The 17,053-nt window shown below is 46.1% G+C and overlaps 1 protein-coding gene across 1 annotated transcript in view; it reads right to left on the reverse strand.

Annotated features, from left to right (window-relative positions):
* The window catches only part of LOC132218626 (uncharacterized), a 51,408-nt gene that overhangs the window by 8,633 nt on the left and 25,722 nt on the right, over positions 1 to 17,053 (reverse strand). Inside the window, exons 2-3 of the mRNA XM_059670123.1 lie at positions 11,615 to 11,834; positions 4,142 to 4,338 (exon numbers count right to left, since the gene is read on the reverse strand). Coding sequence (XP_059526106.1) covers positions 4,142 to 4,338; positions 11,615 to 11,670 — 253 coding nt within the window. The 5' untranslated portion in view covers positions 11,671 to 11,834. The remainder of the gene's footprint in view (positions 1 to 4,141; positions 4,339 to 11,614; positions 11,835 to 17,053) is intronic.

The raw sequence follows: 17,053 nt of genomic DNA on the forward strand, positions 1-17,053 counted from the left end.
TTCACAGGCCGAGAAAACTCTGAGCCTTTGTAATAAGGCAATGTCGGCGTTATTATATTCCGAATCCCCAGCTCCTACGATGGGGCCTGCCATGGAGCAGATGCTCAAAAATGCTAAAATAATTATAGCAGCTGCTGCCGGCTGGTCACGTACTGTTACAGTCACTATCTCATTAGTCTTCAGAGCAACCATATGAGATGGGTCCCCTCAGTATCTCCAGGACAGGGTGTGGTAGGCAGCATTCTAAGGTGACCCCAAGATTCCTCCCCAATTATGCCTTTTCTGTATTATCTTCTCTGCTTGAGTGTGGGTAGGACCTATGAATATGGATATGACTCCTGATTATGTTACATTATGGCAAAGATGAAGGAATTCTGCAAGTGTAATTAAGGTCTCTAATCAGTTGACTTTAGATTAATAAAAAGGGAACTTATCTTGGGTGGGCCTGACTTCATTAGGTGAGCCCTTTAAAAGAGGGTTGAGAAGTTATACTCAAGTCTTGCTGGCCTGGCTTTTTTTTTTTTTTAATCCTCACCTGAGAATATATTTTTGTTAATTTTAGAGAGAGGAAGGGAGAGAGAAAGAGAGACAGAAACATCAATGTGAGAGAGAAACATCAATCGGTTGTCCTTCTCTCCCCCCGCCACCATGTACCTTACTGGGGATTGAACCCACAACCTAGGTATGTGCCCTGACCGGGAATCAAACCCACAACCTTGCAGTGTACGGGATGATGCTCCAACCCACTGGGCCACCCAGGCGGAGAAAGCCACTGTCAGCTCTACTGCTGCAAGTAAACAGATCCTGTCAATGACCCTGAGCCTCGGATAAGACCCTGAGCAGAGGACCCAGCTAAGCTGTGCCCAGACCCCTAACCTACAGAAAATGAGAGAAAAGCAGGTGTTGTTTTAAGCTGCTAAGTTTGTGATCACTGGACACATGGCAATAGCACACCCGTGAGGGCGTCCTGGTACAGAGAAGCTGAAGGACTTGGCCAGGGGTCCACAGTAGGGGTGGGGGGCAGGTTTGGACCACCAATAGGCGGTCCATCCCGGGTGATATTTACACGTGATTGAACTACCGTTTGCAGGAATGTTGCACAGGGCTGCCAGCATACATTCCCAGGCTGCTTCCTTCTCTCAATGACTTCATCATTGGTGAACTCAAAGCATTATTTAGCACCTACTATGTGTCAGACTGCAGTGGCCAGACTACAGCCTTTAAGATCTCTCCTAATGTGTGATTCTTCGATGCTCTGAGTCAGATGAGCTCCATCTTGCAAAAGGAAAACAAAACAAAACAAAAAAACCAAGGCACTAAGATCTGGGATGAGATGCACAGAGCCACACCGCATTCTTCCTGAGCCTTTGCTCTATCGACTCTCCTTCCTTTTTCAGTCATTTGTTCTTTTCAGAAGAAACAAAAACACAAAGTCATGCAGGGCTCACCCATCCAGTCGCGGCGACCATGGGTAGGCAGGATGCTCAGTTCTCATATTGGTCTCAGTGATGTGTTTTCCTGCCTCTGACAAATTGGAGCAAACGCTCCCTTTGATCTGCAATCTCCCAAGTCTCCCCAGGTACCCTGGAGCAGAAGCGGGTTATAGGCAAGGGCTGTGGTTCACATTTCGTGCAACACATGGCTTTCTGGTTGGGGAGTGGCAGGAGGTTCTTCAAATACAGTCCCCCCGCTATTCTCTGCACAGAGATTCCAAAAATTGCTGTGGTAGCCCATTTCTTTTTGAATATTTCTAAAAATATCTCTCTCTCTCTCTCTCTCTCTCTCTCTCTCTCTCTCTCTCTCACACACACACACACACACACACACACACACACACACACACACACACCACTCCACTGCCAATCTTTACATCTTATGTGCATGGATTTTTCCTGCCAGGATCTCTTGCCCAGCACAAGCTCTGTGGGTTCAGGGGTCTCCTTGGGCACTGAGGGCCAACCGCCTAGGGCAGCTGGGCATTCCACAAGCAAGCAGGCCACCCACTCAGGCCGCCTATGACGTCGTAATGTGCCAGGCCTACAAGATGTAGCGAGAGCAACTTGGCAGCTGTCTAGGACCGTCTGACGCTGGTCAAAGCATCTGTTGGAAACTTGCTTTGTAATTTCCTGAGCCTTTTGGGGTCAGAAGTGGGTAGGAACCCCCCAGCTGGAAGAAAATGCTAATCATTTTCAAGTGGGAGGAAAATAAGAACCAGATGAGCTCACGTGGGTGCAGACTGTGGATTCAGAGCTGCAGGCTCCCACAGCCCTGCCCTCTCGGGGAGCCAGCACGGACATCCCGAGGTATTTATGTAGCCCAGACTGGACCATAAGTGTGTGTGGGGGGGAGGGGGGGGCGGTGCTCCAGCTCACCCTCCCCCAGCATGGCGCTCTGAGGCTGGAGACCAGTTGGGGAATGGAGGAGCTCCAGTGGCGCAATCGGTTAGCGCGCGGTACTTATACAGTTGGGGAATGGAATGGGCCCCTGAATGCATTCCCTGTGTGAGTCTCTTTGATCTTCTTCATCAATGTCATCCACCGAGGCATTTTCAGCACCTGGAACAGTGCCTGGCACAGAGTGGGTGCTCAACAAAATCATGGAATGAACAGACGACTCCATTTCTGTGTCCTCGCACTCTCTGCAGTTCTTGTCACTTAGCTGCCTTCGTGTAAATGGTTGCTTCAGGAAACAAAGGTAACTAAGCTGGGGGGGGGGGGTTGATTTCTAAACAGAAGTGGAGAGGACTATACATTGGGAAGTCTGGGAGAGTGAGGGGGGATCCATATACCTGTGTGAGGGTGTCTGCAACAGCTGTCAGTCATGGGCAGAGCCTCAGAAAGTGTCTGAGCTGGGAGGCAGTTTCTCCCAAGTTGACGCTCATTCTGAACTCCATGTGCAACGAAGACTTTGCACTGGCTTCACTAAGATAAAGGGTCTCTCCGTACCCCCCCCCTCCTACTTTTGCTGCATCCTTTCTTACCCTGCAATTCTCCGTAATTACTGGTTTCCTGGGGAGTAAGACCAGGCTTTGCAAAAGACCCATTTTCCAACCTCGGTCTTACCTGGTTTACATCATCACAGCTTTCATTGGTCTGAACGTGACTAAAACCAAGACGACTATGAGGGAATTGAAACTGATTTTCAAAAAAGTGAGCGGCGTCGATGTAACTAGACACCCTTTCTGATTCTGTGAATGGGACTCCAAAGGTAATTAGGAGAATTGAGGTATCCCCTTTGGCAACTGCAATTCGTCACTGCGTTTAACACTTGGAGTGATAGGTCTATGCTAATGACAAGAAAGAGCTGCATCTGCCGGTTAACAAATGAGGCTTAAAGATACCTTTTCACCTAAGAAACACTTTCTGGCTTTTCCCTCCTCGATCAGCAAGGCACACTTCGCAGAAACGTAGATGTATTTGCCGAAGGTTTGATTTTTTGAGGCACAGATGGAAAGGCAAGGATGTGCTGCCTCTGCACCTCTCCCAGCTCCCTGGGCGCAAACAGTTCAGGCTACTCCCTACGTCCAACCCACGGTTGGTAAATGAGAGCTGTGGGAGCCACCGGCAAGGGTGCGATTTGTCCCTCCTACTTGAGATACCTCATTGGCTGGTGGCTGGTCCCTGCCTTCAAGGGATGTGCCCGGGGCTCAGGTGTGTGCTTTGCTGAGCTTAGAGACTGAGGCCAACATGGAAGGGCCGTCTCTACACAAATAAAGGCAATGGATGGGGTAGGGCTTTGTGGGCCCTTGGCCAGAGGCAAGCCATCCCCTTGGAGATGGAGCGCTCGCTGTTCCTTCCAAGAGTCAGATTCATGGAAAAGACGAGGCTGACCCTCCGGGACCCAGGCCCTAGTATGCGGCTATTCCGCTCATTGACAGGCACAGCCTTTGGCTTCATTGGGAGCGGTTCTCTTTGGCCCAAAACCAGATAATACTTAAATCTGGAAATGAGAGCTTTTGAGCCAGGAGTTGCCATAAACAGCAGTAGCTCTGCAGAGCTGCGGTTTACAACTTTAATTGTTTCCTCTCACATCCGCTCTGCCCCCGGCCCAGGAGGCTCCGACTCCAGGACCCCGTTTCATAAAACCGGAGGATGCCAGCAGGTGCACCAGGACTGGGTCCCTAGCCCTGGGCTGGCCCTACCTTTGGCATCTTTTCGTGCTTCTGTTTTGCTGAGAGGAGAGCCTTCCTCAGTAGACTGGTCACTTCCTGTGTCCTCTGTTTTGTCCTCAGGGATGTGGACACCCTCGCCCTTCTCCAGCAGCTGACCATGAAGCTGGGCCGGGCCTTCAGGCGGCTCTTCATGCTTCTTGTTCTCTTTCTTCCTCTCATGGGGAACTCTAGACATAAAACAATAAAATTAAAAAACCACACCATCAGGTGTGATGTGTTGAGTGATACAGCAGCCCCATGGGAGTGGCCCCACCAGTGGTCAGAAGAGGAAGGAGCTGAAGTGGGACCCCCAACTTAATGAACATGTATTTAATCTGGAAGGAAGAGAAATGGATGCTTTCAGCTTATTTTTGCTTATTTGCATACTAGAGGCCGGTGCACAGATTCGTGCACTGATGGGGTCCCTCGGCCTGGCCTGCACCCTCTTGCAATCCAGGACCCCTCGGGGGATATCAGAGAGCCAGTTTGGGCCCGATCCCTGCAGGCCAGGCCAAGGGACCCCACTAGTACACAAATCTGTGCACCAAGCCTCTGGTATGCAAATAAGATCTTTGGTTAATCTCTTCCCGCCCTCTCCCCTCCCCACTTCCCTCTGAGATTCATCAGTCTGTTCCATGTTTCCATGACTGTGCATTGAGCGTCTGCCCCCTGGTGATCATTGCACATCATAGCTACCAGACGGTCAGACAGTCGGATGGTCAGGCAGTCAGACGGTAGCTTAAGCATTTCTATATATAGATAGTCATAATGACAAAGGGTGGGAATGTCTCCCAAGCAGCAGGACACATGAAGAACAGGTGTTCTACATATAATGCTTCCAGTGATAACACCAAAGAATTAAACACGTGTGTGCATGCATGCACACACACACACGCACACACAGACATACACATATATATTAGAAAGAAGACAGTTCTCATAGGGATGAAACACTGCAGGTCAGGAAATATCTAAAAACTAGTATATCGTCTTTATGGGATAGGATTAATGTACTGCAGGTCAAATGGTGTTTTCTGTTCCTTTTTTCCCATTTCCCATCATAACAATTATGTGTTTATTATACATTTGGGGGAAGCATTAAAGAGTTCTCTGCTCTCAAAAATCCAAGTCATCCCACTTGGTGAGACCCAGAAGGTTCTTCCTGATCTGACTTGCTCACTCCTCCATTCTCTCTTCCTCACCTCCCCTAGTGCTGTTTCACCAGCAGAACCATCCCAGTGCTTGGGACATGCTGTGGGCTCTCAGGCCTCCGTGACTCGGCTTGTGTTTGTCCTTCCACCTGGAATGTACCACTTTCCTCTGCACCCCTCTCCTCCTGGCGAACTCCTATGTGATACTTTGTGGTGCTGTCCACCATACCCCTCAACTCTCACTCTTAGATGTAGACCTGCCCTCCCACCAGCCTCTATCACCTTTAACATACAGTATCTCTATCTAGTAATGAACAATTGTGCAATAAACAGTCCATCTTCATGCCTATATCCACTATCAGATTTTATGTTCCATGAGGTCATAGACATGATCTTGTTCACCAGTGTATCCCTAGTATTCAGGACTGTGTCTGGTTCAATTCATATTGAATGGATGGATGGATGACAAGGTATTAGGTGAAGGTAGAGGGAAACAAAAGACAGTAGATTCCAAATATTAACCTTGTGGAAGGGAGAGTTGGAATTGGGGGACATGTTTACTCAGCCCAGATCTACAGTGATGAGCAGACTCAGGAGCAGACACTCAAGGGGTGATTCTGTACCCATGAAGGTTGCATCTGGGGTTCATTAAAAATATTCTGCTACAGTAAGGGCTCAGAGAGCAGGAGATGATTTTGTTTTGGCATCAGTCAGCCCATCTGCAGAAACACCAAGTTGTAACATCTAGTGAGGGTTTATTTTCCCGCCCTGAAAGCCAAAGAAACTTAATCTGAAAACCAGCATCCTAAAGGTGAGAATTAGAAAAGAATAATTATTTAGAAATAACAGTGTCCCTACTTGCTCTTCTCAAAAGATCCATCTTAAGCATTCTGTGTGCTGGGTAGTTTTTTAGAAAAACAAAACTCTTCGGCTGATTGGATTAGGGTTAGGGTTGCTTGTGTATAAAGTTGTAGCTAAGAATAATCATGTACCGGACCCAGACAGATATGCAAATGAGTGTGGGCCCAAAGACTCATTTGCTCAGGTAAGCTTTGTCTTGTCAAGATGAATAGGGTCTTCAAGTGACTGCTGGGGAGCTGGGGTGACCACCACCGGAGCCCATTCTGGCCCATAAAAATTATACTCAGAAGACGTCAAAGAGACAAGAATGCTTTCAAAGGGCCCCAAGTCAAGCAACCAGTGGGGAACTGACCAGATTGCCACCTGTTTCAAATTAAATGTGTTTATTATCTTTGCATGTCGCTCCCCAGCTCAGCATAATGAGTTAGAAAATATCTTCTGTGATTTTAACGGAAAGCATGTTTTTGTAAGTTTAACTAGCTGTTTGCTTTCACAATCAGGCAGTGACATTTCCCTCGCTTGGACTCTGCTGTGTGCTTTATTGGAACTGTAGGATGGTGTCTGTGGGCTCTACTCATTCAACACTCATTTTCTGTTCTGTGATGCCTCAGGCTCTCTGTTGGGTGCTAGAGTGGGAACAACATAGTTAGTAAATATATAAGTGAAGCAATTGTAGTTTATGAAGGGAAATAAACAAGGGAGACAGAGTGAGTATCTATCAAGGATGGGGTAGTCAGAAAAGTTCTTGGCCAAAAGAATTAGGAGCTAAGACCTGAAGGATAAGAAGAAACCATTCAAATAGAATCTGGAAGATGAGTATTCCAGGCAGAGGAAACAGCAATTGTAAAGGCTTTGAGACACTCAAGGGCTTGTAATAAATAAGGAGAAAACAAGCCAGAGTGGTGAGAGGGGAGAGGAGAGAGAGAGACATGGGAGGAGGCTGGAGAGAGATCAGAGTCAGGTCAGGCACAGCCTCATAAGAAATGTTCAGGATTTCAGATTTTTATTCTCAAAGCAATGGGAAGCCAGGGGGAAACGCCAGGATTGGATTTGCATTTTCTGAGGATTAGGCTGGTTAATCTATGAAAAACAGACTGGAGAGTGAGGAGGGAGGAGCAGGGAGGGGGCGGGGGAGTGGTTGCTTTCATACAGGTGAGAGGTGATGGTCGCCTGCCCAGGGATAGCATCACTGGAGATGGAGAGAAGAGGGGGGTGGGGTGCGGGGGGGGTGGGGTAGGCTGGACAAGACTTGCTGATGTGTTGGTTAGAGGGGACAAGGGAAAGGAAGACTCAAGAGACCTGCTGGTGTTCTGACCTGAACAAGAGGGTGGAGGAGGGTGCTGCTCAGAGTGATGGCGGCTTTGGGAGAGGAACAGCTGTTGTGTGGGAAGGTGGGGGATGAGAGTCCATTTCGAACTTGTTAATTAGGGACGCCCGCTGCTTCCATGTAGAAACAAAGAAGTCCCTTGGCAATAAGCCTCTTGAAAAGGCTCACTTCTATTTATTTATTATTTTTCATTTAAATTCTTTATTGTTTAAAGTATTACATGAGTCTCCTTTTCCCCCCATTGACCTCTCCCCGGCCGCTCCCACCCCCCAACACATGCCCTCATCCCCTACTGTCTGTGTCCATTGGTTATGCTCCTATGCAGGCATACAAGTCCTTTGATCTCTGACCACCATCCCCCTCCCCTGCCTTCCCTCATCGGTTGGACAGTCTGTTCGATGCTTCTATGTCTCTGGTTCTATTTTTGTTCATCAGTTTATGTTGTTCAGAAAAGACTCACTTTGAATTTATTGTTTTAAGTGTAGAAGTCATGATAGAAACAGCTGGAAGAACATGAGATGGAGCTAGGCACAAGCTGAGAATTAGAGATGATTTAAGGGCTGGCAATAAATCTAGTGACTGACAGAGCCTATGGGAATACGTAAGCATGGGTTCTTTCCTTTGCAGCATCCTGTCCGACCGGACTTTATTCCTGCATCGGAATAAAATTGCTCGATGAGATATGGGTGCCGGGAGTCTGAGCACTGTGTGTGCTGAGAGGGATGTCGGAAACTTTTGGAAAGGAGGACGAGAATTATGATGCAAAGAGAGGAGGAAGTACATGGGCCTCACAAGACATGCCTAGGGGATGCTACCATCTGCTGATTTAATATTGTCCTGTGAGTTTCAGCAAGTGGAACCCATTTTTTAAAAAGCCGCTCTGAAAGTGACATTTCTCTATAAATCAGATATGAAAAAAAAAAAGAAATGAAAGGAGACACCTCTTAGCATTTCTTCAGCCGAGTCTCTGCCTCCCCCTTCATTCTCAGCCGATTCTGTTGAATTTCTACCAGCCTGCCTCTTCCGAGCACACGCCAGCCCTCTCTTTACTTTGCTTATCTCAGTGATGGCGAACCTTTTGAGCTCGGCGTGTCAGCATTTTGAAAAACCCTATCTTAACTCTGCTGCCGTGTAACATATAGAAATTTTTTGATATTTGTAACCATAGTAAAACAAAGATGTATATTTTTGATATTTATTTTATATATTTAAATGCCATTTAACAAAGAAAAATCAACCAAAAAATGAGTTCGCGTGTCACCCCTGACACGTGTGTCATAGGTTCGCCATCACTGGCTTATCTCCTCCTGTTTGGTGTCTACAGGTGCCTGGGGTGCTTGTAGGAAGCATAATATTTGGGAGGTGCGTGAATTTGCCTGCAACGCAGGATGCATTATCTCAAGGTTGTCACCAGTAACTGACGTGGAAGGACAGAGTGTCCGGTGGGTTTCTGGTTTGCACGCGTAGAGCCTCAGGGTTGTACAGGGGGAAGTTGCCTACTTTTGATAGAAAGAGCTGAAGTGTTGAGGTCAGAGATGCCTGAGCCGACTCCTTAGCGCTGCTGTTTTCTATTTTGTGGCTTCAGGCTCGGGACTTGCCGTCCCTGAACCAGGTAACTTCATCTGAGAGTGTGGACAATGGTCTACATGTAAATTGCAGGCTGTTGTGGAGACGAAGCGCCACCACACAGGTGAAGGTCTTTGCTTGCTGCCTCATTCACGCTGGTATCCATGCACAGTCCATCCTGTCACTCTTCCTAAACTTACAAACATTATGGTTTGTCTGTTTGACAGGAAACACATTCTGGGTCTAACTCTGTAAAGGCTCAGGATAAACTTCACAGCCAAGGGTAGATGGTGCTGGGGCGCTGGGGTGCTGGGGTGCTGGGGTGCTGGGGTGCTGGGGTGGGGTTTCTATCAAAGGTTGCAAACTGGAAGCTCCTGGTGTGCTAACTTCAACTCACGCATTGTTTAAAGTGAATGAAAATGCTCAATTGGACAATTAAATTAAAAACTGGAGACCTTCCCTCTGCAGTGTGGATTACAAGCCTGTCAGGTGGCACAGGGCTCCCACCATTCCGGGCGGCTCCCACCATTCCGGGCGGCCCCCACCAGTGGTGACTCAGATGCAGGTCCCAGTCTCAAGGTGGCATGTCGAATCCACAGCGAGGTGCAAGTCAGGCTTGGTGAAGAGAGAGGGGGCGTTCTACATTTCCAGAGGTTTCCTTGAACATATAGAGAGCCAGGCTAGATCAAGCAGGATCAAAACCCTGGTGCTGAGCAGGCAGAGGAAATGACTTGGAGAGATGTCTACCAGACCGGAAGAGGAAGTCGAAAGCGTTGCCACGGGAGATGGGAGGGCACCTCTGCCAGGGTAGAGCCAGTGTTGAGCATGTCAGCTTGGTCACTGAGAAGTGACCGCCACCCACCAGGCTTAAGCAAAACTGGGGCAGGGGGTGGATGAGGCACCAGAAACCGGCCCAGGAAGCCCAGAGGCTGGGGGAGAGTCGGCGCATCCTGGCTCATTCTCTGCTTCCACTGTGCGTCCAAGGTTTGGAGGTGGCGGAACAGCCAGAGGCGAGGGTTTCTCGTGGCCCAAGTCCCCTGTCTGCTCTGGTTAGAGGCCCCCTAGGTGTTGAAGGCGGCAGTGTCCGGCATAGGCCTGTGGCCAGGGCAACGAAGCCAAGGGCCTCAAACCTCGGGGACCCAATGATTTGGGGATCACAGGGACTTTAGGATCTGCCAGGAGACGCCAGCAGGATGCTCAAGGAGGACAGTGAGATTAGCCACACCTGCGTAAACAACAGCCCGGGACCTTTAAGCACAGGGCCAGCTTGTAGCGAAGGCCCCCTGCCCAAGGGCATTTCAGCTTCCTCCACACCCAGATGCCATGTTGGGAAGGAGGAGGGGACCAGTGACCCCTTGAGAGAGGGGAGCACAGCCTTTGAGTTGACTGGGTCTTTCCCCGAATGAGGCTGAGTTCATCTCAAAGTGAAATGTTTCCAACAAGAAGCAGAGTAAGTTACCCTGAACGGGTGATTTTTCTTTTTCTCTGAGAGGAGGGGGCCAGGGGGCTCCAGAACAAGAGAATACTGAGAAGGGAGTTTCGCTTTTCTCAGCCTCTCTGAGTGGACTATGTAAAGGTTAATGCCTCTCCTTGACTTGCTCACGAGGCTGACTTTACACTGGACTTTTCCCTTTGAACCACAGGGTCACATTTGGGGTGGTGGATGAATCTCATCTAACACAATGATTACTTTTACCCATTACATTATTTCCAATATAATGACATGGAAGGAAATTCATACGGAAAGAAAAAAATCCATACGCCCTCTCCCCTACGGCAAGGACGTGCGCCTATTTTTTTTTCTTTATGGTTTCCTTATCCACGTTATTAAAATACTGGCTGACAGATTGGCCCACGCCTCTGACTCAGAAAGACTGCGCTACCACATTCAGAGCGTGTCCCGGGTCACAGAGAGGAAAAGAGAGACGAGCTGATTACCTGACATTGTCATATCGCTTCAAGGTTTTGCTTACTTGGGAGACCTTCCAATGGGTGACATGGGACATTCTTGGATGCTGTTCCGATTCAACAGTGCTGACAGGATTTCGCTTTGTTTCCTGCTTCTTAGCCTTGACCCTTACACAAAACCCCAGGACTCGTGGGCCTGCCTCTCCATCCTTCCTCTGGTATCCGAGACCCCATCCGGGGGGCTCTAGACTTCTTTGGAACATTGACATTGTGATATTCTTGGAAGAATGTTGCAGATGGAATCCCTAGGTCTTTCTCACTGAAGTCCTCAAGAAGGGATTTTAGCTTGGCTCACCTCTGCATATTCCTCCCCCTTGCCCCCCGGGCTCTAATGCCCGTGGCATTGTGAGAAAGTGTTTTACCTGGACTGGGAAGTGAGCAGTGAAGGAAAACACAGTCCCCTGCTCAGACGTGTGTTGCTCTTGGTTGGGAAGTAGATGCTGTTCTCAGCAGGTGCTCGATCCACTTACTTGGAACTCTAAAGAGACAGGGTCACACCCACCCACATCCATGAGTAGCGAGGTGCCCTAGTGCAACAAGACCACCCGCCAGGGTTAACTTAGGTGTGATATTATGGACTGCGAGACCTACTGTGGGAAATGAAAGCAGCTGGTATTGTGAGGGGCCAGTCTGTCGTCTCCCCACATACCCCCAGGGCGGTTCCCTCAGTAGCCCCCAGTGTGCAGGTGTTTTCAGAAGAGCCTTGGATGGTGCGGGCCTTGGGGCCACATGAGAAGCACTCCACACGGGTGGTAATGCGCCTGTGGGCTTTCCAACGGTGAAGAAAGAGGGGGCACTTCTGAGATGAGCCCTGGGGAAGAAAATGGAGAGGCTACTGAATAAAATCCAGACACAAAATTTATGGGCAAATAGGTAAAATAAGACTTTATAGTTTTTTTCCCCACTGAAAACTCAGGTTTTTTTGTTTTGTTCCTGAAGTCCGCAATAGTTTGCCTGGCATTACCAGATGTTAAATTACACTGACTGAATAATATGGGGAAATCAGATCATGATAAACCAGGTTGGCATCATTTCTAATTTCTATCATGACTTATGAATGATTTAGAACCACTTTTAGTTTCCAAATATACAAAAGTATTTTGGGGGGAGGGTATTGAGTTCTCATTTTATTGTATTGAGGGTCAAAGAATATAGTCCATATGTTTTGTCACTACTTTGATATTTACTGAGATATCCTTTATGGCCTAGTATGTGTTCAAGTTTTGAAATGTTTCTTGAAAAGAATGCAGATTATTTAAGAATTGACACATTTGTAATACCTTAACTAACAATTAAAAAAAAAGAATTCAAAAAAAAAAAGAATTGAGATAAAATTCTAAATATGTGGATTTTATAAAGCGTCTTAATCATGTTGCTCAAATATTGCTCATTATTAATTATTTGGTCACTTGATCAACCAGTTTGTAACAGATGCATGTTAAAGTAACACTTTACGAAATTTAATTTTTCATAATTCTATTGACTTTCACTTTATATGAAATTACTGCTTTTGGAGGTCAGTCAAATATTGACAATTTTATATGGCTCAACCTAATATTTTAAGGCTATATTGCTGATATTTGTTGTCGTTAGTTGCTTATGCTTTTCTGATATAGTATGTGATAGCCTTCCTTGTTCCTAAATAATTTTTTCTTTTAAAGTCTATTCTATTTGATACATGATTAAAACATCTTTATTTTGATCAGTATTTTTCTAGTATAAACTATGTATGTATCTTTATTCTGACTAAGATCTACTTGTATCAATGTCTGGCATATTACTTTTTCTAATTATTATACCTTTCCTTTGCCCTCCCACCCTTACTTCTGACTTTTGCAGTGAACTATATCTTCTTTCATCTACTTACTCCCTCCATCTACACTTTTGGGAGTTATATATTCTATTTCTATAATCGTCCTACCAAGAGTCTCAACTCTGATGACTTTATTTTTCTCCCAGGTAAACTCACCTGAGCTCCAGGTGTGTTCTAGAATGTGTGTGAGAGAGACAGAGAGATTCACACTAAAATAGTACATTTTTTCTTCTACTTAAAAATATCTATTTGCATAAGATGATCAATATGTCCATTAAACATTATTACTCCCTATTCACTAAACAAGTTTCCAAATGATTACTACTTGAAAACAACTATGAGCTCACATATGTATGGAAAAGAATTGTAACAGATTTCTTGAAAAAGCAGTAATTCATAGACTTCATTAATGCTCAGATGATGTCATTCATTCAACAATATATTGAGTGCCAACCTGACCTTGACCCTGTGCCAGCCATTCCAAAGTAGGGAACTTTCCTCATGGAATGGAGCAAGTAAAAAGAGCTGTTTTTCTTGAATTTCTTTTTTTAAAGTCACTTGATGATTTTACTGATTTAAGAGAGTAGCTTAAGTGCAAACATGAGGACAGAAACAGAGGAGATGACGTTTCCAGTCACCAAAGACAAAATGTTCCTTCGCTGTTAAAGTCTAAGAGACTTGAACTAGAAATGAATCATCTATGATGATCCCAATAAACTCTATTGATAAACACGGAAGGAAAATGCAAAGCCATGGGTGTGTTAATTTGACTTGGAAAAGGCCTCCTGGGGGGCGGGGAGCAAATTTTGTGGTGTGTTCTTTTATTTAGTGATCAGAGACAAATGATTCTTTTTGTGAAAGCATATAAATCTCTAAGTGGCTTTCAAGAGGAAACAAGATTCAAATGAAATCATGGAGATTTGGCTCAGATTTTCCAAAGAGGTAAAGAATGTCGAGGAGAAACTAAGATGGCGGCATAGATAAACACCGGGAAATTGTCGCCTCACACAACAATTGAAGAATGCCGCAAGGGTCAGAGCAAACATCGTCCAGAACAACAGGAAGGCTGGCTGAGTGTAATTTCTACAACTAGAAGAAAACAGGGGCACGCTGAGAGCCAGCGGAGCTGCGGAGGTGAAGTGCAGAGGTACGGCGGCGGCTTGCGCGCGGAAAGGGGGTGGCGCCTGAGGACGCGGCTGTCTTTTTGAATCACAAGCTCCCGACTGCTCTGAACTCCGGTTCCAGTGGGTCTCTGGGGACCCAGGGCTCATACGGGGAGAGGCTGGTCTGTCAGGCGGCAGCGGGCGAACTTGAGGGCGGCTTTCCCTCAGAGGCGCTTGCAGCTGTTACCGGGACACTGAGACGCGCGGCTCCGGGCGCGGAGAATCACCATAGCTGCTTTCACCGCCCTTTGACTCCCTGAGACCCCGCCCCACCCAGGCTGCGGCAGAGGCTTTTGCATGTGAATGTACCTAACTACAGCCCAGCCAGGCAGACCCCGAACTTCCAAGAGAAGGCCCAAGGCCCCGCAGCGGCTTGCATTGCTTCACAGCTGAGCCTCTTCGTGGCTCCTGCTGTGTGGCCTCAGGCAGGGGCTGAATTAGCACCTCCTTAGATCCAGGAGCCACTGTACCCAGTGGTCAGAGGGGGACCATTCTCCCACTTCAGACACAGCTGATTCCCACAGCCAATTGGCCTGGAGGTCAATTCCTCCCAGTGATCCTACAACAACCAAGGCACCAAGAGTGCACCAAGAGTGTCTACCCCAGGTAACTGGGGAGGCTGAGCCACTGGGCCCTACAGGACACCTGGCGCGCAGGGCCACTCTATCAACACAGGGAAGCAGCCAAAATGCGGAGACAAAGAAAAAGGTCACAAATGGCAGAAACGGAGGAAAGCAAACGACTGGATATAGAGTTCAAGGCCACGTTTATAAGGTTTTTCAAGAATTTTATGGAAACCGCCGATAAATTTAATGAATCCCTCAAGGAGTATAGTGAGACCATGGAGGACATGAAAAAGGACCAACTAGAAATTAAGCATACACTGACTGAAATAAAGAATAATATACAGAGATCCAACAGCAAACAAGAGGATCCCAAGAATCAAGTCAAAGATTTGAAATACAAAGAAACAAAAAATACCCAACCGAAAAAGAAAAAAGAAAAGAGATTCAAAAAATATGAAGATAGTGTAAGGAACCTCTGGGACAACTTCAAGCGTACCAACATCAGAATTATAGGGGTACCAGAAGGAGAGAGAGGGCAAGATATTGAAAACCTTTTTGAAGAAATAATGACAGAAAACTTCCCCTACCTGGTGAAAGAAATGGACTTACAAGTCCAGGAAGCGCAGAGAACCCCAAACAAAAGGAATCCAAAGAGGACCACACCAAGACACATCATAATTAAAATGCCAAGAGCAAAAGATAAAGAGAGAATCTTAAAAGCAGCAAGAGAAAGACAGTCAGTTACCTACAAGGGAGTACCCATATGACTGTCAGCTGATTTCTCAACAGAAACCATGCAGGCCAGAAGAGAGTGGCAAGAAATATTCAAAGAGATGAATAGCAAGAACCTGCAACCAAGATTACTTTATCCAGCAAAGCTATCATTCAGAATGGAAGGTCAGATAAAGAGCTTCACGGATAAGAAAAAGCTAAAGGAGTTCATCACCACCAAACCAGCATTATATGAAATGCTGAAAGGTATTCTTTAAGAAGAGGAAGAAGAAAAAGGAACTCTTATTTGCCACAGCATGGATGGAACTGGAGAGCGGATAAATACCACAGGATCTCACTCATTTGTGGAATATAATGAACAACATAAACTGATGAACAAGGACTGATCCAGAGACGGAGAGGCATTGATTGGACTGTCGGGCCTTGGAGGGAAGGTAGGGGAGGGTGGGGGCAAGGGGGAAAGATCAACCAAAGGACTTATATGCAAGCATATAGGCCTAACCAATGGACACGGACAACGGGGGGGGGTGAGGGGATGAGCGGGGGGGGGGGGGGCATAGAGGGTACACATATGTAATATCTTAATCAATAAAAAATATTTAAAAAAAAAGAATGTCATTGATAAAACTACTGGGACATCCTCAGTGCAATGGGGCGACTGAGCCCCAAAGAAGTAAAAAATTTGGGGAAGAATGAAAGCGTACACGGACTGTGGTCAATATCTTAATGCTGAAAAGGTTTGGGGAGATTTTCTTCAGGCTGAGCTCATCTCGAAGGGAGAAAAGGAAGTGACTTTAATGAGCATGTGCAGTGGTATTGTCATGATATGGGTGATACACACACACATGCACACACTCTTACACATGCATATATGTTGATTATATGCATATATATTAGGTTACACACATTATATATTTATAATTAATATTTAACATAATATAATAATTAAAAGTATAATCATTGCAATAAACCTGTGATGTATTATTACTTGTCCATTTTAATGACGCGGAGTGGAAGACTCAGAGAGTTGTCTGTGTAAGATCGTACGTGAGAAGAGTGGCTGACACCTATCAAATTCCAGAGACCGCTACTTTTCTGCTCTATATTAATGTCCAGAGAATACGTCAATTGAAAACGTGAAAAATCAACTTGTTTTTCGATATCCTCCTCCGCTTACTAGGAATGTGACGTGGCTCAATTCCTTACGCTCTCTGGGCTTCATTGGACCCTTTTGTAAAATGGGGATCACAGCAATCTGACCGTTTGCCTAAAAAGTTCCCTGAAAAATTCAATGGAATAACGGAGTCAATGTACTGATGAAACTGTACCAAGTAACATCCAAATGTCATTGTAAAAGCACTGGACAAAAATAAGAACCCGCCGTCTTATTTTTATGATTGTGCAAGGAAACCAAAGGAAATTACCTAAATTTAGCCAGTGACTTAAGCAAGATCAAAAAGAACAACACAAATATTTTTTATTGCAACTTAAGGAAAATACAAATTAAAAACCTCTTTGTTTACAACAGTGGGATGTTGATACTTGTTTCAGCTGAGTGCTGGGTACAAGGGATTCTCACTACTTTTGTGTTTGAAAACTTCCATCATAACAAAAGTATAAAAAATACTTCCTTGTTTGGCTCTGAGAAATTGGTTGGGATGGTGGTTAAGAACAAGAATTCAGTAGCCAGATGCCTGCGTTCAAATCTTACCTCTGCCACTGATTGATTAGCTGTGTGACGCTGAGCAAGTGACTG

The sequence above is a fragment of the Myotis daubentonii genome, chromosome 16, assembly GCF_963259705.1.
Source record: "Myotis daubentonii chromosome 16, mMyoDau2.1, whole genome shotgun sequence".
Classification (NCBI taxonomy): Eukaryota; Metazoa; Chordata; class Mammalia; order Chiroptera; family Vespertilionidae; genus Myotis; species Myotis daubentonii.